This window comes from Geotrypetes seraphini, chromosome 3 (genome assembly GCF_902459505.1).
Source record: "Geotrypetes seraphini chromosome 3, aGeoSer1.1, whole genome shotgun sequence".
Classification (NCBI taxonomy): Eukaryota; Metazoa; Chordata; class Amphibia; order Gymnophiona; family Dermophiidae; genus Geotrypetes; species Geotrypetes seraphini.
This window is the reverse complement of record NC_047086.1, coordinates 103,361,091-103,386,965: the sequence shown is the minus strand read 5'-3', so window position 1 is coordinate 103,386,965 and position 25,875 is coordinate 103,361,091. Positions and strand designations below refer to the sequence as shown.

The 25,875-nt window shown below is 43.5% G+C and overlaps 1 protein-coding gene across 3 annotated transcripts in view; it reads left to right on the top strand.

Annotated features, from left to right (window-relative positions):
* WDR35 (WD repeat domain 35) overlaps window positions 1-25,875 on the top strand; it is a 315,141-nt gene that overhangs the window by 242,871 nt on the left and 46,395 nt on the right. For all 3 annotated transcript variants that reach the window (XM_033936987.1, XM_033936985.1, XM_033936986.1), the window contains 2 exons: window positions 91-223; window positions 13,568-13,678. In XM_033936987.1, the coding sequence (XP_033792878.1) occupies window positions 91-223; window positions 13,568-13,678 (244 nt within the window). The remainder of the gene's footprint in view (window positions 1-90; window positions 224-13,567; window positions 13,679-25,875) is intronic.

Below are 25,875 nucleotides of genomic sequence, written 5' to 3'. Positions count from 1 at the left end.
TATGTATCTATAATTATTTAATACTCATATCCATACCTGATTAATTCTTCAGACTTGGCTTGTCTATTGACACATTCTTTTTATTCCTAGGGTGAATGCTGTACAATATTATTTGCAAGGCAGAAACCAGGAGCGACTAGCAGAATGCTACTATATGTTAGAAGATTATGAAGGATTAGAGATGTTAGCCAGTGCACTTCCTGAAAACAATAAGTTGCTTCCTGTAAGTTTATAAAATTAAAGGGAAGAGCTCCTACAAGACCATGGATGTCTGCTTTTCTTGGCATTTCTTGCATGTTGGTGCTCTGCATCAATTTTAACTTAGACTCTCAGTTAACCGGCACCCATGGTTAAATGCCAGATAAATATAGTTTCTGGTTGCTTGAGAGTTACTATTAAAAATAGGCCTAACTAATTCTATACCCCATATTATACCATAAACTGTTCCAGACAAACTACCAGACATGTGGTAGGCAAAGCGTGGGCATACTCAGGTGTGGTGTACCAAGTTTACACTTAAATTTCCTCCAGAAATTGAATTTATTTTCATTTAAAGTATTTTATTGTATATCTCTGATTTTTTTTCTGTTTGCTTCAGAGTTCTGGTTGTTTGAGTTCCGGTTAACAGAGAGTCTACGGTATATGGCTCAGTACATTATAGATGAAGGCAGATAACCTAATGGGGAAACCAAGGTATCTAGCAGGCACATTAAAAATAGGTGGTACCATCAAGGTTTGATGTTATTAAATAATAATAATAATAACAGTTTATATACCGCAATACCGTTAAGTTCTATGCGGTTTACAGAAGATTAGTGGAGTACAAGTTGAGTTGACGTACAAGTTGAGTTAACTTAAGGGATGTGGGAACAATGGGGAGAAAGGGCAAGAGAGGGGAAAGAGGGAAGTGGGTCAGCTGTCTAGGTATTTCAGGAATAGGTGAGTTTTGAGGCGTTTCCTGAATACCTCATAAGTGGTGGGCAATAGGAGTTGTTCTAGGTCTTTACCCCATAGAGCAGCCTGATGTGAGAGAAGATGCTCATGGTGTTTTTTTAGTTTGCATCCTCTAACCGGGGGAGAAACGAAGTGCGAGTGGGAGCTTCTATTGTGTTTGTTGGCTGAGAAGGAGAATAGGTCAGTGATGTATTTAGGGGTTAGACCGTAGAAAACTTTAAAACAGAGGCAGGCGAACTTAAACTTTACACGAGCTTCCATCGGCAGCCAGTGTAGCTGTTTGAAGTATGGCGTCACGTGATCGAACTTCTTTAGGCCAAAGATTAGTCTGACCACAGTGTTTTGCATTAGTTATTAAAGTGACAATTATGCCAATTACAGCAAGAATGGCATAAGAATCCTTCACAAGAACTTAAGGATAAATGTAGAGCTGCTAGCAAATTTTACTATTCTGAAATGCTGCTCAGAAAGTGTGACTACATCAACAAGAAACTTGATGTGGTGGACAACCCCTATCAACTTTTTAAAATTTTAAAATAGCACCCAAAATGATTCCTTAACTCCTTCAGAATTTGCCCAGTTTTTTCATAATAAGTTTACTAATGTAACTACTGTCAGTTCTCCTATTAATGAAAACTGTTTGTTGAGCTCAATTCCATTTTCAGAATTAGACAAAAAGGGTTGGTCTCAATTACTATCTTGGTGTTTTATTGTTACAACTTGCTGAAATTTGACAAACAAATTAATTCTGTTGCTAAATCTTGCTACTTCCAGTTAAGACAAACTTGACAGCTAAAGCCACTTTTGACCCAACCTACAAGTCCTTTTATTAAGGTGTGTGAACCGATTTAGCGTGCAGTAAAGATTAGCAGATGCTAAAATGCCCATAGGATATAATGGATGCTTTAGCATTTTAACACACGCGAAATCAGTTAGCAGACCTTAATAAAAGGACCCCCCAATTTGGTAAAATTAACACATGCACTTGTCACAAGTTGACTTGATTATTGTAACTCCTTATATCAGGGACTTACAAAAAATAACTTAAAACAACTTCATTTAGTTCAAAATATGGCAGCCCGCTTATTCGTTGGAGGTAAAAGGACGGATCACATTTCCTCAGTTTTGATAATGTTGTATTGGCTGCCTGTGGTAACTAGAATCAGTTTTAAAATACTGTGTATGGTCTTTTAAAGCCATATCTTTTGAAATGCCAAAATATCTAGCAGGACTACTAGTTAGACAAACTTGTTCATGCACTTTACATTCTTCACAGCACAATATATTATAGCTTCCTTCACTGCAAACAGCAAAAATGACTTCCACAGGAAGGAAATATTTGGCTATAACAGATCTTCTTGTGGAATTCACTGCCTAGTGAAATAACCGGATTGACCACTTATACTACCTTTCGCAAGATTTTGAAAAGCTGTTTGTTGAAAAATACTTTTGAATGAGTCTTTTCATTATATTATTATTTCAGTTTTAACACTGTACAAAATATGCATAATTATTTTATTGTAAACTGCCTTGAAACGCAGGTATTGGGCAGTATATCAAATTAACAAATCCAATTTATAGTATCGGAGTATTTCACGGCTCTGCTGATTATTTTGTTTTTAGCAGACAGTTGTAGTTAACTATTTGTGTGAATTCAGACTTTCCTGTCTTAATTAGTGCCCCCAAACACCTAGGCTACATCTTTACAAACAGCACAGCTACAATCTTCATGCAGGATCTTCATAATCTTCAGAAGCCTCATTGGTGACTAGTTTCACATGAGCCACTCTGCCTGTGATTCACCTAACTCTTCATTGGCTTCAAATATTGTTTACTTAAATATTCATGGAACATACATTTTAGAAAAATCTTTCACAGTAATCTATATCCAAAAATGTACTTAGCTTGAGAAAGTGTGTCTCTTATTAGAGACTTGGGCTGGATAGCCTGACGTAGGCCATGTTTTGCTCACGCTGTGAAAAAAAGCTGATCCCAGTATTCTGAAAAACACCCTAAACCTCTCATCTGTACACACTGTTTAGACGCCTTTAGATCCTCAGACACAATCACCCCAAGGTCCCTCTCTCCGTCAGTGCTTATCAGCCTATCACCTTCCAGCACATATGGTTCTTTCGTATTTCTATCCCACAAATGCATCACTCTGCATTTCTTTGCATTGAATTTTAATTGCCAGACATTAGACCAGGGGTGCCTAACCTGCGGCCCTGTGAAGTATTTTGTGCGGCCCCAGTTGAGGGTGATGCAGTGTTGTTGGCTCCCTCCTCTGTCGTGCTGCAGCGTTTGCACATTTGTGCGGCCCCAAAAACATTTTTTTCGGCCAGTGCAGCCTAGAGAAGCAAAAGGTTGAACAATCCTGCATTAGACCATTCTTCTAACTTTTGCAGATCCTTTTTCATGTTTTCGACTCCCTCTGGGGTCTCCACTTTATTACAAATCTTGGTATCATCTGCAAAAAGCTAACCTTAACCTTCTAACATAAGAACATAAGCCGTGCCTCTGCTGGGTCAGACCTGAGGTCCATCATGCCCAGTAGTCCGTTCACGCAGCGGCCTATCAGGTCCAGGACCTGTATACTAGCCCTCTACCTATACCCTTCTTTCCTCTTTTCCTTCAGAAAATTGTCCAATCCCTTCTTGAACTCCAATACCATACTCTGTCCTATCACTCCCTTTGGAAGCGCATTCCAGGTGTCCACCCAACGGTGAAGAAGAACTTCCTAGCATTGGTTCTGAATCTGTCCCCTTTTAATTTTTTGGAATGCCCTCTCATTCTTGTAGTTGTCGAAAGTTTGAAGAATCTGTCCCCTCTCCACTTTCTCTATGCCCTTCGTGATCTTATAAGTCTCCAACATATCCCCTCTAAGTCTCCGCTTCTCCAGCGGAAAAAGCCCCAGTCTCTCTAATCTTTCAGCAATGTTGCTCACAAATATATTAAACAGAATCGGTCCCAGCACCGATCCCTAATAGTCACCTTTTCCTCCTCCGAGTGAATTCCATTAACCACCACCTTCTGGTTTCTGTCCGTCAACCAGCTTCTAATCCAGTTCACGACTTTGGGCCCTAACTTCAGCCCATGGAATTTGTTTAAGAGTCTCCGATGAGGAACCGTGTCAAGAATTTCAGACAAAGATAAATGAATATTTTCAAATTAATAATACGGAAGAAGTCTCGTTAGAAATCTTGTGGAATGCTTTTAAGGCAACTATGAGAGGACAAATACCGTATTTTCACGTAGATAACGCGCACCCGTGTAAAACGCGCACACGGGTATAGCGCGCGGAAAACACATTTGTGTACAGAAATTTTTATATACCGCGCACACCCGTATACCGCGCATGCTGCCCGACTCTCCTTTCGCCCGCCCCGACTCTCCTCTGGCCACCCCGACTCTCCTTTCGCCCGCCCCGACTCTCCTCTCCCCCTTGAAGTCCTGTCCCCACCCTGAAAGCCTGATGCCCCCCCCGACGTCCAATTCACCCCCTCCCCCCCGCAGGACCGCTCGCACCCCCACCCCGAAGGACAGCTCGCACGCACTCCCACCCGCACCCCCACCCTGAAGAACCGCTCGCTCCCCCACAGCCTCCCGACCCCCCCACCCCATCATGTAGAAGCTCCTACCGGTGTCCTGCTGCTTTCTCTTGGCGGTCCCGGCCCTTCCATGAGCCCTGCGCCTGTGCTGCTTCCTCTTCCAGCGGTTCGCCCTTTCTCTAACGTCAATCCCTCTTGCCCCGCCGACTCCCCGACACGATCGGGGCAAGAGGGAGCTCAAGCCCTCTTGCCCCAGCCAACCGCGGCACCCCCGACACGATCGGGGCAAGAGGGAGCTCAAGCCCTCTTGCCCCAGCCAACCGTGGCACCCCTGACACGATCGGGGCAAGAGGGAGCTCAAGCCCTCTTGCCCCCCGACACGATCGGGGCAAAAGGGAGCCCAATCCCTCTTGCCCCGCCGACTCCCCAACTCCCCGACAATATCGGGCCAGGAGGGAGCCCAAACCCTCCTGGCCACGGCGACCCCCTCCCCCCACCCCGCACTACATTATGGCAGGAGGGATCCCAGGCCCTCCTGCCCTCGACGCAAACCCCCCTCCCCCCAACGACCGCCCGCCCCATGAACCTCCGACCGCCCCCCCAGCCGACCCGCGACCCCCACGACACCCCCACCCCCCTTCCCCGTACCTTTGTATAGTTGGCCGGACAGACGGGAGCCAAACCCGCCTGTCTGGCAGGCAGCCAACGACGGAATGAGGCCGGATTGGCCCATCCGTCCCAAAGCTCCGTCTACTGGTGGGGCCTAAGGTGCCTGGGCTAATCAGAATAGGCCCGGGAGCCTTAGGTCCCTCCTGGGGGCGGGGCCTTGGGCACATGGGCCCAACCCGACCATGTGCCCAAGGCCCCGCCCCCAGGAGGGACCTAAGGCTCCCGGGCCTACTCTGATTGGCCCAGGCGCCTTAGGCCCCACCAGTAGGCGGAGCTTTGGGACGGATGGGCCAATCCGGCCTCATTCCGTCGTTGGCTGCCTGTCGAACAGGCGGGTTTGGCTCCCGTCTGTCCGGCCAACTACACAAAAGTACGGGGAAGGGGGGTGGGGGGGTCGTGGGGGTCGGCCAGGGGGGTCGCGGGTCGGCTGGGGGGGGCGGTCGGAGGTTCTTGGGGGGGGCAGTCGTTGGGGGGAGGGGGGTTTGCGTCGAGGGCAGGAGGGCCTGGGATCCCTCCTGCCCGTAATGTAGTGCGGGGTGGGGGTAGGGGGGTCGCCGTGGCCAGGAGGGTTTGGGCTCCCTCCTGGCCCGATATTGTCGGGGAGTTGGGGAGTCGGCGGTGGCAAGAGGGCTTGGGCTCCCTTTTGCCCCGATCGTGTCGAGAGGGCTTGAGCTCCCTCTTGCCCCGATCGTGTCGGGGGTGCCGCCGTTGGCTGGGGCAAGAGGGCTTGACCTCCCTCTTGCCCCGATCATGTCGGGGAGTCGGCGGGGCAAGAGGGCTTGACGTTAGAGAAAGTGCGAACTGCCGGAAGAGGAAGCAGCAGGCGCAGTGCTCACAGAAGGGCCGGGACCGCCAAGAGGAAGCAGCAGGACACCAGTAGGAGCTTCTACATGATGGGGGGGGTCGGGAGGCTGTGGGGGTGCGGGTGCGGGTGGGAGTGCGTGCTAGCGGTCCTTCGGGGTGGGGGTGGGGGTGCGGGTGCGTGCGAGCGGTCCTTCGGGGTGGGGGTGCGAGCGGTCCTGCGGAGGGGGGGTGAATCGGACATCAGGGGGGGGAAACTATGTAAAAAAAAATTTATATAGTGCGCTCACGCGTATACCGCGCAAGGTTATGCACGGTTTGTAAAAACACGTATAACGCGCGCGTTATATGCGTGAAAATACGGTAATATCATTTTCAGCTTATTCTAAAAAACAATTAAAAAAGCAATTTATTAAGTTAGAGCAAGAGATTAAGATTTTAGAGGCAAAATTGATAGAAAAATGGGAAAATTCCACGCTACAAGATCTTTTTTTTTTTTTTTATATTTTATTTATTAATTTTTCGTTCTTACAATAATTGAATCACACATAATATAATTAATATTTACATAACAGTTGAAATTATCATCAATACATCATATCATAAATGATAAAACCCTCCCCATTTTTGCATTTCTTATTTGCAAAAATTTTATATATATCCCACCCCCTCCCTATATACCTACTGCCAATGTGCTAAGAAAACTGATCAAGTAAAATACTTAGTCAATGGTTCCCAAATTTTCTTAAAATTGTGAAGATTCCCTTGTTGTAGCGCTAATACTTTTTCCATTTTGTATATATGACAGAGTTCCACCAGAATGTATAATTTAATTTGGTATAATCCTTCCAATTTTGAGTTATTTGTTGCATAGCGACTCCTGTTAATATTAATAGCAGCTTGTTATTATTTGCTGAAATCGGACTCTGAGTTCTCATTGCAGTGCCAAATAGTATGGTATCATATGAGAGTCCTACATGATTTTCTAGTAATTTGTTAAATTGGGGCCAAATTAAATTCCAAAAGGCATTTACAAAGGGACAGAAAAAAATTAAATGATCTAACGTCCCTACTTCTATTCTACAATGCCAGCATCTATTGGATCTAGTACCATCTATTTTTTGCAGGCGCGTAGGGGTCCATAACACTCTATGTAACAAAAACATCCATGTTTGATTCATAGATGCTGACCTTGTAGACCTTAATCTCCATGACCAAAATCGTGGCCATTGAGAAGCAGAAATTGTCTGTCCAATCTCAATACTCCAAATATCCCTAAGTCCAGTTTTCTTTTTTTTATTTAAAAATCCACATAACAATTTATACCATTTTGCGGCTTGGTGACCCAAAAAATCTGCCTGGAAACATAAAACCTGCAGACTATATTGATTATTAAGATCTTTCCATTCAGGGTACCCTTCCTGAATGGCCTGCTTCAATTGCATCCATTTAAAGTATTGTGTTTTATTTAATCCAAATTTATTTTGCAATTGTGAAAAACTAAGCAGTGATCCATCTGAAATAACATCATTCAATGTCCGTATACCTGCAATTATCCATTGTTTCCAGACGATCTTAAATCCGCCGATCTTGATCCTGGAGTTTACCCAAATAGAGGAAATATTATTTGATATTCAGCATTTATTAAAAAACAACTTAAAAAACAATTTGTTGATTTGGAAAAACAAATTAAAATATTAGAAAATAAATTAATTGAGAAATGGGAAAACAATACACTACAAGAGTTATTAAAAGTAAAAGTTAAATATAATGAGATCTCTTCTCAATTTGTGAGGAAAGATATATTTTATAGGCAAGTTCAATTCTATGGTAATTCAAACAAAGCTGGAAGTCTATTAGCAAATTTTCTAAAAGCAAAAAAAAGAAAATCTAAGATTATTGCAATTAAAGATACACAAGGTAATACACACACTACCACTAAAGATATTTTAACACAGTTTCTTGATTTTTACAAAGATTTATATTCTTCTGAATCTTATGAAAATAAAGAACAAGATGGATTAAATTTCTTAAATTCATTTATTGGACCAAATGTTCCGGATCATATAAAAAGAAGTTTAGAAGAGCCTATATCTTTAAAAGAAATAGAATCAGCATTGAAGTCTCTTAGAGTTGGATCTGCTCCGGGTGGTGATGGTTATACTGTTGAATTTTATAAATCATTTCAAAATATTATTTTACCATATTTATTAAATTTGTATCAGTATCAGATGAATAATGGGAATATATCAGGTACTATGGCTGATTCAGTAATTATTGTCTTACCAAAACCAAACAGGGATTCTACCTTGGTATCAAATTACAGGCCTATTTCTTTATTAAATGTAGATGGTAAATTGATTGCTAAAGCGTTAGCAATAAGACTGGCAAAAGCTCTTCCTTTTATCATTGATGTACACCAAACTGGATTTATTGCTAAAAGACATTCATCAAATAATACTAGACTAGCACTTCACTCATTAAATTTAGCAAAAAATATTAATGACCCAGCTTTTCTAGTGTCTTTAGATGCAGAAAAAGCTTTTGATAGAGTGGAATGGAGCTTTATGTATCAAGCTTTAGAATGGTTTGATATAGGCCCCGGTTTTATTAAAATGATTCAGACATTGTATAGCTCTCCTGGTGCAAGATTATATATTAATAATAATTTATCAGACAGATTTAACTTGCGTAGGGGAGTTAGACAAGGATGTCCTTTGTCCCCCTTACTTTTTGATGTTGTTTTGGAACCCTTATTAATTGCAATTAATCAAACTAAGGAGATAAAGGGAATCCCATTCTCCCACTGGGAATTTAAACTTTCTGTTTATGCAGATGATATTTTATTATATTTAAGAGAACCGGGGAATACTATTCCATGTTTGTTTAATCTTTTAGAGAAATTCGGTAAATTTTCGAGTTATAAAATTAATTGGAGTAAATCTGAAGTTCTTCCAATTAATGTTCATTGTACCAAGGGTCTATTTGATTCATATTCATTTATCTGGAAAGAGGATGGTTTAAAATACTTAGGAATTATTATCAAAAATACAATTGAAGATACAGTCAAAGAAAATGAAAAACTTTTATTAAAAAAAATAACAGAAATGTGTGAGCAATGGAATCCTTTACATCTTTCTTGGTGGGGAAGAGTTCAAACAATTAAAATGATGATATTGCCTGTGGTTTGCTACTAAATGAGTATGATACCAATATTTTCTCAGGGGTCATTTTATAAAAAATTAAACAATCTTCTTACAAAATTTGTTTGTTTTGGGAAAAGACCCAGAATTGCTTTAGTATCATTACAAAGACCAATTGTGGAGGGAGGGGTAAATTTTCCAAATTTTTATAGGTATCATCAAGCCTATATTCTAAGACAGGGTATGTATTGGATCCTCCCAGATCTCATGGAGAATGTACCAGATTGGTTATATTTAGAATGGCGGCTCCTGTTCCCATTACACTTAGAACATTTACTTAGTATAACAATGCCTAGAAGATATAAAGATAATAGAATTTTATTAGATACTTGGAAAACATTAAGATATATTAGTAATTTATCACCAGAACCAATTGCTAAATCACTAAATCAAGATCTTTTAAAAGTTAAATATAAATATAATGAGGTTTCTTCTAAATTGGTTAAGAAAGGTATTCTTTGTCAGCAAGCTTTGTATTATGGTAATTCGAATAAGGCGGGAAGATTACTGGCTAATTATCTTAAAGTTAAAAAAAGAAGGTCTAAAATAAGTGCAATTAAAGATGAAAAAGGAGATACTCAGTCTCAAAATGGACCTATATTAAAACAATTTTTAAATTTTTATAAAAACCTGTATTCTTCTGAGTCTTATTCAGATAAAGAAAAGGATGGAATAGAGTTTTTAAATTTGGTCTTGATAAAAAACAAAGTTATAAATGGTTGCAATTGAAGCAGGCTATTCAGGCAGGGTTCCCTGAATGGAAATTACTTAATAATCAATTTAGCTTAGAATTCTTATGCTTTCAGGCAGACTTTCTGGGTCACCAGGCCGCACAGTGGTATAAAGTATTATCTGGCTATTTGAACAAGAAACCAAAAAGTGGACTTAGAGAAATTTGGAGCATTGAGATTAAGCATCAAATTAATGCATCTCAATGGCCACGCATTTGGTCTTGGAGGATGAGATGTACAATGTCTGTGAGGCAAACATGTTTTTTCCTGTTACATAGAGCACTCTGGACCCCTGTGCGTTTACAAAAATTGGATTGCTCTAGGTCTAATAGGTGTTGGCATTGTCATCTTGAGGCTGGAACTTTAGATCATTTATTATTTTATTGTCCTTTTATTAATGCTTTTTGGAAATTGATTTGGGATCAGATAAATTGTATGCTTGAAAACCCTGTAGCTTTATCATATGACACCATCTTATTTGGTATGTCTATGAGGGCTAAATCTCAAATATCTTCCAATAATAAGCTTTTAATGATTCTAACAGGAGTTGCCATTCAACAGATAACTTTTAATTGGAAAGATTACACAAGATTGAATTACTCTTTTTGGTGGAGTACGGTGTGTCATGTGTATAAAATGGAGAGAATATTAGCTGTTAGAAAAGGATGTTTTAAGAAATTTAAGGATGTATGGGGGCCATTAATGAATTATTATAATGAATAATCAGTATTTTCCCCTTTTTAATATAGATGGTATAGGGAGGGTGGGTGGGTTTTAGTTTTCTTAAGGTTAAATGGAAAAGATCTAATCTAATCCTTAGGTTTGTATACCGCATCATCTCCACGTTCGTAGAGCTCGGCGTGGTTTACAGTAGAAGAAATAGGAAGGAACTACAACAGAGGGTTAGAGGTAGAAGTGTGAAGAAAATTTAGAGGACTTGGGATGCCAAGATAAGAGTTTCCTTGATTCCTAAGTTGGAGGGAGACTTACATTTTTGAGAAAAACCAGGTTTTCAGATGTTTGCGGAAAACTTGGAGAGAGCTCAAGTTCCGAAGAGGGGAGGTAAGGTTGTTCCAGAGCTCGGTGATTTTTAAGTGGAGGGAGGTCCCTAGCTTTCCTGTGTGGGAAATGCCTTTTAGCGAGGGGAAGGCTAGTTTTAATTTGTGGGAGGATCTGGTGGTATTAGGGTTTGAGGAATTCCAAGAAAGAGGGATAAAGGGAGGGAGGATACCGTGTAGGATTTTGAAAGCTAAACAGGCGCATTTATAGTGGACCCTGGCAATTATCGGAAGCCAGTGGAGCTTGGCCAGGAGCAGGGAGACATGGTCAAATTTACTTTTAGCGAAGATGAGCTTGGCCGCGGCATTCTGAATCCGTTGGAGTCTGTGGAGGTTTTTCTTAGTTAGGCTTAGGTAGATAGAGTTGCAATAGTCCAATCTGGAAAGGATGATGGATTGGACAAGGAGGGTAAAATGTTTTTGATGGAAGCAGGATCTAACTTTCCTCAGCATGTGAAGGCTGAAAAAGCATTTTTTTACCAAGGATTGGAGGTGGTCATTGAAGGACAATGTGGAATCAATGATGACGCCCAAAACCTTGCTCAAGAACTCAAGCTGCGGAGAGGAGCCAGAGGGTAGTGGGATGGAGGTGGGTAGGTGGTCTAGTTTTGGGCCAAGCCAAAGAAGTATTGTTTTGGTCTCATTCAATTTCATTTGCACAATGTGGGCCCAGGATTGTAGGTTCATTATACAAGAGGATATGTTCTTAGACAGGTCGGTGAGGTTCGAATCAGCCTCGAGGAGGACAAGGATGTCGTCTGCATAAGTGTAAATTGTTTCAAGGGGGGATAGGTGGAGGAGTTTTAGGGAGGACATATAGATATTGAAAAGGATAGGAGATAGTGGAGAGCCTTGTTGGACTCCACAATTCGGTTTCCAGGGGGAGGATGAGGTGCCATTCATGTTAACAATGTAAGAACGAAAGCGGAGGAATTTAGAGAACCAGTCTAGGACTGTGGAGTTGATGCCTATCTCAGAGAGTTGGAAAACAAGAATATCATGGTGGACAACGTCGAAAGCAGCGGAGAGGTCAAATTAAAGGAGGACGGCGAACTTGTTTCGAGAGTGAAGTTGTTGAACCCTTGAAATCAGGGAAGACAGTAGGGATTCGGTGCTGAAGTTAGGACGGAAGCCATATTGATAGGGTAGAAGAATAGAGAATCTCTCTAAGTATGATGAGATTTGGGTAGAAATGATGGACTCTAGCATCTTGGTTAGGAGAGGGATATTTGCTATTGGACGATAGCTGGATGGTATGGAAGGGTCAAGGTCAGATTTTTTCAATAGTGGGGTCAAGGCGATATGATCCATTTCTGGGGAGAAATAGCCCGACTGAAGGACGGAGTTTATGAGATTGGTGATAGAAGAGATAGCCGGAGGGGGAATGTTTTCATATAGGTAGGAGGGGAATGGGTCCAAGGAGCAATTAGAGGATTTCAGTTTGAGGCAGAGATTGAGGATCAGGGATTCAGATACGCGCTCAAAGGAGGTCCAGGATCTGTCAGCTGGGATAGGGTTGGAGACCATTAAGGTGGGAGAGGGATCGGTGGGCACTAGGGAGTTGTAGGAGACTGAAGGAGGGAAGGAGCATCTCAAGGAAAAAACCTTATCGTTGAAGAATTTTGCTAGAACATCGGCTGAGGGAGAGGAAAGGAGCACGGTGGGGTCTTTTTTGGAGGTTAATGAGCACCAGATGTTGAATAGTGTACTGCTCTGATTGTTGGACCTGGAGATTTTGTCACCATAGAAGTTCTTTCTTGCTTTTTTTAGCGCTGTATTGTACAGCTTGATATTGACTCTCCAGGACTGTCTGTCTATGGGACATTTTGATTTTTTCCATATGCGCTCCAGAGCTCGACATTTCTGTTTTAGCTCTCTGGGCTAAAACCTCTATGGGAGGTACCAAGGGGCCTTGCGGGGGTAGGAGATGTATTTGTTGGAAAGAGGGGCGAGGGAAAGATAGGTGGATTCGGAGAGAGCGACCCAGTTATGCCAATTGGTACCTGAATCTACAGGCTTAGGGGCAGAGGAGAATAGATTGAGAAATTTAGACCAGAACAGGTCGCTTGTGATTTTTTTGCAGAAGGTAATGGAGTTGGAAGTGCGGGGTGGAGCCCCAAGGTGCAACATAAAGATTGGGAGACAGAAAGACCCTAGGAAGTGGTCGGACCAGGGGACATGTTCCCAGCGAGTGTCGTCAACTGATGTCTTGTGAGCGGTAAGGTCGAGGAAGCTAATGAGGTCTAGTGTGTGCCCCTTTTCGTGGGTTGGGGATGGTGCAGGAGGGGGGGAGGCCAAGGGAGGTGAGGAAGCTATTAAGTTCAATCGTATCCTTGCTGGTGATGTCGTCTAGGTGGAGATTGATGTCTCCGATGTAATTATTATATTATGGGATATCTAATATAAAGATTGTCATATGTGGGGTGGGGTGGGATTAAACTTTTTTCTGTGAGAATTGTAGAAATTCAAGTGGAAATGTATATTATATGAATGATTTTCTGTACACTTGTAAAATTTAAAATGAATAAAGATTTATAAAAAAAATAAAAAAGAAATATGGATGATACTGCATAAACTAGAACCAGCTTGTGTTCTCATTGCAGGATATAGCACATATGTTTGTGACTGTGGGGATGTGTGAGCAGGCTGTGACTGCATTTCTGAAATGTAACTTGCCTAAAGCTGCCGTGGATGCCTGTGTGCATTTAAACCAGGTAAGACAATGCTTTACTCAACAGGACGATTACTAGTTGTTCTGTACAAATTCTAAGAGTAAAGGATTTTTGCTCATAAGACTATCAGCATGTTTTATAAACAGTCTGCAATGCTGCGTAATAATTATGCTGTATGCTGTGCTCTGCAAACTGTGTTATAAAGTCTCTGCTTCAAATACTTAAGGCTCTGAGTGAGAATTAAATGATTTTAAACATTGCACAAACGTGTTTCAATTCAAAGGTTGTCTTCCAGGTTTCACAGTTCCATCCTGAAATCACTAAATAACATGTAGAACTGTATTCAGAAGCATCATAGCATGAGCATGTCAAAGCACCATTGTGCATTTGCTCATAACTGTAGCTTTTCAAAAAAGTTGAATGGATGAATCACTTGTGCAGTAGTCTCTCGGTACTCTCTTTTCTACTGCTTCAATGATTTTTGATTCTTGCTAAAGCCAACAGGAGCATTGAATGTGAATCAAAACATAGAACTGAACAGAGATATTAAAATATTTTACTTTCACTAGAAATGTATATATACAGCATACAGATGAAGTTTAGCCAACTTTTGGGTCACTGTTTTAAACTGCTGCTGGATTGTAAAATTAGATTCTTCTATGGGTAATAACTAAGTATTCTAGTGCACAGGAATATCAGTCTTGACCAATGAGTATTTACCCTCCTTTACTGCAAAGTCTATAGAGAGCCTAATTTACATATTCTTCAGCAGATCCTCCTTTTCCTCAGTCTCTAGGCTGTGCCAGATTTCCCCAGTCTTACTCTCCACAGCAAAATTGTAGGAGTGTCTCTGTTCTGCTTGTGTTTATTTTTTGGGGGGGAGGGGGTTCTCCTGTAAGTGAGGCTTTTGGCGCTGCAGAGGCTTTTGGTTCCCCCGAGAGATCTCTGACTGAGAGAAGATACAGTCTCTCAAGGCAGAGGTCTGTAGTCCGTAGGCATATGTTTTGTATGATTCCTGTGTGTCAGGCCTGCATTAACAATCCAAAGGCTCAGGAACTGTTCCCTTGTGAACAGCTCACCCCAGGTTTCATCCGCAGTGGTCTTGAGCACAGGCTGTACAGCTTCCGTAGCAGTTTTGTACCAGGATCAGAGCTGACTGCATTCCTCCCCCTACAACATTGTACAGGCTCTGGTGGGGGTCTGAGGGGCTGGCCCCTTGAGGAGACTATATGGCAATCCAAAAAAACAATTATATAGCAAATGGATCTTTCTACATAAAATCTAACCCAATAAATAAATGTTAACAAGCTAATAGGTTACCGGATGGGCAGATTAAGTTTCAAAACCAACATTGGACTAGCAGCAGGCTATATAAGATAAGTGTTGCTGACATTATTGAGCTACAAGGTCCTCTATAAGGCAGCTTTTTAATGAAATTGCACTTCTTCAAAACTATGACACAGCATTGGTTGTTTTCCATTAATGAAATGAAGATTTATTGAAAGTAGTATATTAATTCCGTTTTTCTTTTTATATAGCCATATTAATTTAGAGATAGAGAAATGATAGGAGGGGAGGGTGGTAATTTTATGTATTGTAAGATAAATTAGAAAGATTGTCAAGTGATGTGTTTAATTGTATTGTTTCACTGTTTGTACACTTGATGTAAGATTGAAAATGAATAAAGAATTTAAAAAAAAGAGATACATAAATAATAAAATAAAAGCTTTATAAAAATTATTAATAATAAATAGTGAGTCTTCAATGATTAAGGGAAGGGATGGAGGATATGGTATAGATGATTATGCATTGAAAACAGAATGTGGACTTGGGATGACATATGTTATGTGAGGTCCTTTGCACTGAGAACCATCAATATATGATATACCTTCCTCCTAGTATACTACCTAAGATATTAAGGAATTTTTTCTTTAATAAGGGTAAGATAGGAAAAAAAATTTAAATAATTAAATTGATTTATTAAATGGTAGGTACATGATGGCTATTTTTTTATTATTTAACATCCGGTAACCCTATTAGCTTGTTAACAATCCAAAGAAACAAGCCAGTTTTTCTTTGTCAAGCTTGTCTGAAGCAGAAATCTTATACCTCTGACTAGAGGTTCTCTGTTAGCAGCTCCCAGCATCCAGAATGGCACAGTGAGTAAGGATGTTAAAGCCTAAGGGAAAATTGGGAGAAGGGGTCCTTAAAAGTTCATTTTAAAGGTTTTTGAGTCTAGGGATAGGGTCCCCCACCTCCTAAAACCCCTTCCATGAATTTTGGGTGTTTCATTTTTGCCTCCATGGGCTGTTTTAAGTGCTAAAATCACTATTGCTGTGGCCATCTTGGATTTCCTGATTTGATTTAAAAAGCCTCTATCTGCCTCAAAACTCCTCATTTTGATTAAAAAAGACATAGATAGATTCCTCAGGTGGAAATGCTTTGGATTCATGCCAGATTTGTGGTGGATGTCTGTCTGAGGGAGGTCATTGCTTTATGTGCGGTGCAGTTCATAAGGGGGCAAGAGCCTTGGGCTTCACCAATTCTCATGCCTCGGGGGGATTGGAGCACATATGGAACATTTTTTGGGCCATAAATTTTGGCTGGAACTGGAAAATGGAGACTTCGTGTCCCCAGCAAAACGCAACCGTGTGCCAGTGGACTAACCTCAGCAGGTACCACAGGAGGACCTTCCAGATCCCTCTGGGCAACCTGGACAGTACTTCGCCCTTGAATTCATATATATGATATATATGAAGCTTTTATCCCAGGACAAGCAGGCAGCATATTCTCACGTGGATTACGTCATGCATGGAGCCCAGATAGACAGTGTTAAAATGTACTATAACTCTAAAAAAATTTTCTCTAGACTGCCCGTACTATGCCTGCACCGGTGCCTTCCTGCCCAACATCAGCTCACAGAACCATCCGCCCTTAATTTTCTACAGAGCTAAAAGGTTGTTTTCTTGGAGTCTCTCCAAGTGCCTTCCCGTTTATACGTATTTTTCTTCATTATTTTACTTTTTTATTTTGTTCTTTGTCGTTCGGATTAAAACATTTTTATTTTTATCCATATTTTTATTTGGCGTCTTTGGGCTCCTTTCAGCCTGTTTTCAGGCCAGGAGTGTAAAACTTTCGATCTCGCATTGACTGAGTTTCCCTCATTGTCAAGGGCTCCAAGCGGCTTTAAACAATGCACTCTGATCAATTGGACCATTTCAGCCATTGATCCACATAATTGGTGTGTCAGTGCTTGGGTCCCGAGCAAGTACATTTCTCTATATTCACGGAGGTTAGTGACAAAGCCAGCCCGTGATACCTAAAAATCGCAAGTAACTTTTTGCTTTCAAAACACACACTTCACTGGCACTGCTTTTTGCCTTGAGATAAAAAGGCTGCTTTGCTGACCTCATTGGAATAACTACAAGACGGCATTGTATCTTCCAAAACAGACAATATTTGTTTATTGGTAGTATAAAAAGTTACAATATTACAGCAGCCAAGGCATAGCACAAAAAAATATATAAAGTATTGTCAGTTCAGAATATACAATGGAGAGAAGAATTTGCACTCATATGCTTAGCATGGGGCTAGCAGTTCCCCGTAGCATAAGTAAGAGAATCTTTCCCTGGCTTTTCTTAGAATGCATGTGTTTTTTATACAGAGAAATTCTTCCTTTGTTCCAAAAAAGGCCATCCCCGAATTCTAGTTATGTACTTCCCTATTGGTACATAAAAATAATGTACAGCTAATTCTTCCCTATCGTCCACGCCTCTCTCTCACCTCCACCCCCCCCCCCCCAGTAAAAGGGGGGCCTTACAGAAACAGAGAACTGTTGCTGAACTCTCATCTTTCAGCACGGAGACTTGCATCTACTAATTAGAGGTTTTACAATTCTATGCATATTCGAGTTGGTGTCCTAGTAAGATGAAAAGTTGGCAAAGAGATGGCCTTTCAACAATCCAGCTGTCTGGTTCCCATAGCTTGGTTCAGAGACAGAGAGTCCATGGTTTGGTACCAAGTTCTTTCATCTTGTTACACCCACATGAGCAGAGCTCCTTGCTCATTATAAATGGTTTATGACTTTTTAGGGTGTTTGGCATATGAAGTCATACAGCAGTGATAAGAGTCCAGCAGGGCCTTGAAGAGATAGACTCCCAGCAGGGAATGAAAACAAGAACATCATTGCTGGCATTGCAAAGGCTGCAGCTGTAGCAAGGTACACAGGCTGGGCCTGGCTATGGGAAAATATAGGTCTGTAGTGTCCAGTTGAATCCTCCAGATGTCCAGTATATACATGTCAGTCCCCTCTTGGCGGGTTGAAGGATGGCACGGCGAAACCCGCCACTCAAAAGGTAGCAGAGAGAGAGGAAGAAACAGAGGCGTGGAGGAGGGGCAGCCCTCCCAACTATCTAGCTAAACTGAACAGCAGTACATGCCAGAACCAGAGGATGGAGGAACAACAGGCTAATAGGGGAACAATAAAAACAACAGTGGGCAAAAGCAGGATTCCACAGCAGTTAAGACAGTAGTCATTGCTAAGTAAAGAACAGCAGTGAGAGTCATCAAAAATATGAGAACCAGACCATAGGAAGATATGAAAGCAAGAAATACATACAGGACATATGTGTTTCTGTTCAGGTGGTAGTATAAGAGGCAAGCTAACAAAATATAAATAAAGCATTAAAAGAAACGAATGACATGGTAGTAAATAATAAAAACAAAAATGGACAAACTTGACAGGTCCATAACCTAGCCTAGGCATCACAGCAGAAAAATTATAATGTCACTTAAAAGGAATATACAGAATAAAACAAGCAGTCCTTCACAGAAATAAGTCCTGAGTCAATACTGAAGAAAAGATAAAGTCCATAAACAAAACATGGGAGACACGCAGTCACTTTAAACCGGTACGGTGCACACTCGGAATGAAAGGGGTCTGCACATACACCATCTTGAAAGAAGTCCAGGTATCATCATCCAGCAGCCGAAATCCAGTGAAGAGAGTCAAAGAAAAGAAAGAGAGAGAACAGGTTGCCCCTACTGAGGGCGTCAACAAGGGACAAAAATAATACATTTACTGGTCATAAGTACAGCAAGAAAGATACAAGATTCAAGTACACAATATGCAGAAGAGGACATGTTACATGGTGTAAACTCAATAGAGTGCACAGAAAAATACCAATAAGTCCACAGAACCGTTCTCTAAACAAGAGAACCCCTAACGGAGCAGCGCTCAGGCCATGAAAGAGAAAAAATAAAAATGTATTGTAAAAAGGCAATTTAGATAGAAAAAAGGGAAGAAATCTCCCAAAATGGCCAATGGATAGTCGGTTTCCCCGGGGTACCCCACAAACCAAACAGATAGACAACACAAAGATTACAGGGCACAAACATAGAAAACACAAAGGTACAGGCGTGGAACTTTTCTTCCATCAGTCAAAGATTCAGAGCTGAACTTAGATCTGCAGAGAAATGCACAGTTAGACAAAAACAAACATCCATCATAGCACGAATCATAAATATGTGCACACAGTGGCAAAGTAAAGTGCGATATAACACATGGCATAATAATCACATAATCAGAAAAAACATCTAAATGGTTACTGGAACTTCTGAAAGAGAAAACGTAAGAATGTGATCACGCTGACTCGGAGCCTTGCCTAGTTCATTCATAAGGCAGACAGGGACGCAACTGCTAGGGAGTGCTTCAATCTGGAAAAATAAGCAAAACTTACTAGGTAAAGGAAAATACAGTGTACAATGAGAAATAGAGAGGTATTCTGAAGTATGGCAATGTCAATTCAAAGGGAAAAAAGAAACAAGTTAAATGTTAAGTGCAAGGTCAGTTCAAGGTTACTGAAAGCATAACAGTGTCCTCCTTCTCTGGGTTAGAAAAAGGCTCATTGTAACAGGTCCTGAACAGCTCCGTATGTATGACTGCGAAAACAAAGAAGAGACATTTTAACGGGACACCACCCCTGAGGACACTGAGCCATGTTCCCTGCAGGCAGAACCGGAACCCTTGTCTGACACCTGGGTCCCGCTACACTCTGAGGAGTGAGCGATCAGTGAGCTCTTCAATTACCTAGCCAGTGTCATCAATCTCAAGGCAACAGTTAGAAAGTTTAAACTTACCACATACCCCACCCTCCGCAGCAAGGAGGTAATCGAGGGCAAGGGGGTCTGATAGATAGCAGTGCGCATCTTAGTGCTTTGCTGAGCAAGGAGGTTTAAAGCCAAAGAAGTTTCAATGGTTATGATTTCAACAACAGCCAGAAGGCGAATAATTCTGTTAAGCATGTAAATAGGAGTGCGGTAGCCCCATGACCCATCCTCCGCCCAGGTGGCAGGGCCATAATAATGGATAATACGCTCAGGAGGCCATTCAGGATCACTCCAATCACCAATAGGAAGAGAGCGGCGAGCACGGGGAGCAAAAACAGGGACACCCAACTGCTCACCCACAGTAAGGGGAATAAGAAAGAAACTGGGTCGGATGGTACCCAGGCCACAGGCACCAGTCCAAGAGACAGGGAGGACTCGACGGGCCATATGACCACAAATCCAATACAGACCATCAGGGGCAGACCAAAGAGAGGACCTAGGAGAGGTAGACAAGGTAGCATATTGGACAGAGGATAAAAGTAGAGAGAACGCCTCCGTAAAGGAAGAGGCATGAGCAGGCCAGGTAGTCCAAGAGGACAGGGTGGTGGGGGGGGCGCCAGATACATACATTGAAAACAATACCATTACGCAATACCCAATCAGCAGGGGAAGTAGCAGAGAAATTAAAGGTTACTGCAGAAGAAGAGGGAAACAGGGACAATGCCTTAGCTTCCCAAGGCCATTGTTCACCCATATTGGTGCCCCCACACACAAAGCAATTAGAAACATTAGGAAAGGAGGCAATAGTTTCAGCAAAATGGAGAAACAAGTTACGGGCAACATGGCTGGGTTTAAACTTGTGCTCTAGTTCTTCAAAAACAGTATGGAAAACCTGATGGGAGGAGGTACGAGCTCCAGTAGTGGTGACACGTACCTCAATGCGAGCAGCTGGGTCACCGCCAGACCCAGCAATGTAAAGGCCATAGCGATAGGGAGTGAGGAACATACGAGGAGTCTGGATAGTGAGAATGGCAGGGTTGCAGGTGTCCACCTTACAAGGGAAGGGGCTGGTAACTTGCGAAGGAACATACCAGGAAAGCCAGTAAACTTGGCTGGTTTCCAGGTGTCATGAACTACATCAGCCCAAGAAAAGCAGGAAGTCATAGCAGCACGGGCAGGGCACATATATTTTCCATCATAGGAATAGGCACGTTGCCAAGACAGGCTACCACAGCCACGTCTGTCATACTGGGCACTTTTAAGTCCAAAATCAGCTCTGGAATAGTCAAGAGCAGCAGTGAGAGAGCAGACATCAAAGACAATAGAAGCAGGGTGATCAAGAGAATGAATGGTGATAGACAATTAGCTACTGTAGTCTGCACTGCCATACAAAATAACTACCCACTTCCTCAGGAGTTTGAACTACCAAGTATATTGTAAAGGAATTTCTGTTTCCAATGGTATGTAGAAGCTGAGTGAGAATAGCACGTTATACAAACGTGCATGGGAAGAAAGAATTCATAAAGAACACCAGGAGAAAGACACAAAACGGGAAAGCAAAGGAGACAGTAAGCACACAAGAATGAATCACAATCCAAATATTTCGATGGTCAGAAAAATATGGATACTTAACCGCTATCATTGGTAGTCAAGTACTTTAAATCTTCCAACACTGGGATACAAAAGCTGGGATGTGCCCAACACAAACCCCACATGTCTGACAAATGGTCACTTTTTGTTTGTTTGGGTTTTACTTTGTTATTACCAGCAGACACACTTTTACGCGAGAACTTATCTGGCTCAATTCTCTTTAAATTACTCACTTCCTGTAACAAATCCACTGCACTCAGTATCAAACATTAGTTCCTTCAAGCTTGACAAAATTATATGGCTAAAATCACAGTCCTTCATCATTGCGAAACTCACATTCTTAATTCTGTCTTGATCCACATGCATTGTACCCTGTTTATCAACTTACCCTATCCTGTCTGCAACTTACGGCAACAATCATGCTGTCTTGCTTTACCAACCTTTCCCAGGTTTCCAACCTAAATGCTTTTTCCATCTCCCTGGGTAATTTCTCAATATCACCAATTTCTCGTTCTCTGTGTCTTGTCAGGTGTCCCCAGAGCTTTTGTTTTATTAATTGGACAAGTATGACAAAAAGTTGATTAAATTCCAAATACTAAGCCTCGGACAACAATAAAAATAAGGTGAAGAAAACAAGAAGGAATTACAAAATTACAAAAAAAAAACAACCTCTACAAACCCAGAATTAAACAAATAAGAAACAAGGAGAGGGCAAAGGGAAAATGTTTGGGTGGTTGTTTTGGTGCTTTGAATTTATCTAAATGGTGCTAAACCATAAGATGAGGAGAGTTAATTCAGTCCAAGCATGGCTGTGTAAAAGCCTGAACCAATTCAGAACTAATGAGCATACCTTAGTTTATTTATTGTAGGCAAAATACATTGCAAAGCCGAAATCCAAACACTAGTGTTTGTTGTTCCTGTCACATCAAAATATAATCTAAAGACAAATACACATTACGGGGTACAAATTTCATATAACCAACGCAGAAAGGTCCATCATCAGAAACTGATGCTAGAAAACGTCAGATACCCACAGCGGTATAAACGAATTATAATGTCTCCTAAAGTCAAAAGATATCCTAAAACAAAACAAAGAAAAGAAAGAAAGAAAACACTTTCCTTATTATGTCTAGACCCATATGACTAGACCCATGTGCCCCTGGCATGTCTCATACACACACAATTGCAGGGTGCACAGAAAGAGAGAAAAAAAAAAATCCAGATCTTGACTCAACCCTATTCGTTCCCCTAATATATATATATATATATATATATACAGTGGTGCCTCACACAACGAACTTAATTGGTTCCAGGAGCAAGTTTGTTATGCGAAACGTTCGTTATGTGAAACGCGTTTTCCCATAAGAATACATGTAAAAAAAAATAATTCGTTCTGCAGCATAAAATATGCTAAGATGACATAAAAAAAGATAAATTTTTGGTTATTATTTTTATTTAGATACATCTAAAAACATAATTGTTTTTTAAAACAACACACATTTTTTAAATTTAAAGACGGACTAAGTAGAGTCTAATTTTACAGTGAGAGAGGGCAGAGTCTCAGCGGCAAAAACTGGGACTTAACTGTTCATTTTTTTTTTTTTTTCTACCGTGTTTCCCCGATGATAAGGCAGGGCCATCAAATAAGACAGCCCCCCCTTTTTAGAAAAAAATGTAAAATAAGGCACCCCCCCCGCAAATAAGCCACCCACCGATACCTGCGCTTACCCGAATCGGGTGGTACGGTGGGTGACTCCGTGTGGTCCCTGGCACCCCCGACACGATCGGGGCAAGAGGGAGCTCAAGCCCTCTTGCCCCCCCGACTCCCCGACACGATCGGGGCAAGAGGGAGCCCAAGCCCTCTTGCCCCCCGACTCCCCGACACGATCGGGGCAAGAGGGAGCCCAAGCCCTCTTGCCCCCCCGACTCCCCGACACGATCGGGGCAAGAGGGAGCCCAAGCCCTCTTGCCCCCCCCCCCGACTCCCCGACACGATCGGGGCAAGAGGGAGCCCAAGCCCTCTTGCCCCCCCCGACTCCCCGACACGATCGGGGCAAGAGGGAGCCCAAGCCCTCTTGCCCCCCCGACTCCCCGACACGATCGGGGCAAGAGGGAGCCCAAGCCCTCTTGCCCCCCCGACTCCCCGACACGATCGGGGCAAGAGGGAGCCCAAGCCCTCTTGCCCCGCCGATCCCCCAACCCCCCGACAATATCGGGCCAGGAGGGAGCCCAAGTCCTCCTGGCCACGGCGACCCCCTAACCCCACCCTGCACTACATTACGGGCAGGAGGGATCCCAGGCCCTCCTGCCCTCGACGCAAACCCCCCCTCCCCCCAACGACCGCCCCCCCCCAAGAACCTCCGACCGCCCCCCCAGCCGACCCGCGACCCCCCTGGCCGACCCCCACGACACCCCCAACCCCCTTCCCCGTACATTTCTGTAGTTGGCCGGACAGACGGGAGCCAAACCCGCCTGTCCGGCAGGCAGCCAACGACGGAATGAGGCCGGATTGGCCCATCCGTCCCAAAGCTCCGCCTACTGGTGGGGCCTAAGGCGCCTGGGCCAATCAGAATAGGCCCGGGAGCCTTAGGTCCCTCCTGGGGGCAGGGCCTGAGGCACATGGTCGGGTTGGGCCCATGTGCCTCAGGCCCCGCCCCCAGGAGGGACCTAAGGCTCCCGGGCCTATTCTGATTGGCCCAGGCGCCTTAGGCCCCACCAGTAGGCGGAGCTTTGGGACGGATGGGCCAATCCGGCCTCATTCCGTCGTTGGCTGCCTGCCGGACAGGCGGGTTTGGCTCCTGTCTGTCCGGCCAACTACAGAAAGGTACGGGGAAGGGGGTTGGGGGTGTCGTGGGGGTCGGCCAGGGGGGTCGCGGGTCGGCTGGGGGGCGGTCGGAGGTTCTTGGGGGGGCGGTCGTTGGGGGGAGGGGGGTTTGCGTCGAGGGCAGGAGGGCCTGGGATCCCTCCTGCCCGTAATGTAGTGCAGGGTGGGGTGAGGGGGTCGCCGTGGCCAGGAGGACTTGGGCTCCCTCCTGGCCCGATCGTGTCGGGGAGTCGGGGGGGCAAGAGGGCTTGGGCTCCCTCTTGCCCCGATCGTGTCGGGGAGTCGGGGGGGCAAGAGGGCTTGAGCTCCCTCTTGCCCCGATCGTGTCGGGGAGTCGGGGGGGCAAGAGGGCTTGGGCTCCCTCTTGCCCCGATCGTGTCGGGGAGTCGGGGGGGCAAGAGGGCTTGAGCTCCCTCTTGCCCCGATCGTGTCGGGGAGTCGGGGGGGCAAGAGGGAGCCAGGCGGAGAGAGGGCAGTTAAGCGCAGTGCCTGCGCGGAAGGATGCAGCTCGGGCGACTTCGTTGTGTGAAACGAAGTTCGTTGTACGAATCAAGACATAAAGTTCGTTGTGCGCAGCGTTCGCTGTGCGAGGCGTCCGTTATGCGAGGCACCACTGTATATATATACATACAGTATATATACAAATGTCCAATTTAAATGTCCAATTTAAATGTCCTGTTCCGGACAGCATACAGTGCAGCAGGCAGGTATGCTAGCCAATTAGAGCAAGCAGAGGGCATAAGCTTACGCCACTTTTGAGAAGATCATGGGTCTTTTCTGCGTACCCGTTACTTTGCGGATGGTAAATAGTTACAAAGTTTTGTGCAAAGCTCAGCCGGGCACAGACCTCAGCCAAGAGGTCATTACGGAAATGGGTGCCATTGTCTGAGTACAGAAATTCAGGCACACCATGTCTACTAAAGAGCTCACGGCAAAGCATCTCTGCAGCAGCAGCCGCTGACTCAGAGGAGCAAGGGAAAGCTTCTATCTATTGAGAAAAAGAACACACACATACCAAAATAAATCTTTTCTTTTTGCAAACATATTGAGACCGTCATTGGGTATATGCATTCCCATCCTCAGGGCCCTCCCACTGGTGCGGGACTCCAGCAGGATAAGGGAAAGCAGGAGCATGGTCCTGATTCATTTGCCCTCCGTGATTATAAGGGTTGCCAGGGGGCCGAGGATTGCCTCTGCCTCCCCTGTACCTGCCTTTATCCCAGGACAAGCAGGCAGCATATTCTTTACGCATGGGTGACGTCACCGACGGAGCCCCCGGTACGGACCTTTTTACTAGAAAGTTATAGTTGGCCGCACCGCGCGTGCGCGAGTGCCTTCCCGCCCGACGGAGGAGTGCGTGGTCCCCAGTTTCTTCGTTTCCGCGGAGCGAAGAAGACGTGCGTTTTTCAACTCCGATTGAAATCCTCTTTTTGCCTTCCCGCTCGCGTTCTTTTTCATTTTTATTCACCTTCGGGTGCTTTTTTCTTTCATTTAAAAAAAAAAAAAAAAAAAATATTTTCTTTTGACTTCGTTTTTCGTTCTTGCCCCGGCGGGGCCTGTTGTCACGATCCAGGCCTCGGGGTTTGATTTTGCGGAGGCCGTGTTTCCATTCATGCCCCCGCAGCCCGGTTTTAAGAAGTGCCAGCGGTGTGCACGCCCGATCTCCCTCACTGACCCACACAATTGGTGTTTACAGTGCTTGGGACCTGAGCATCGG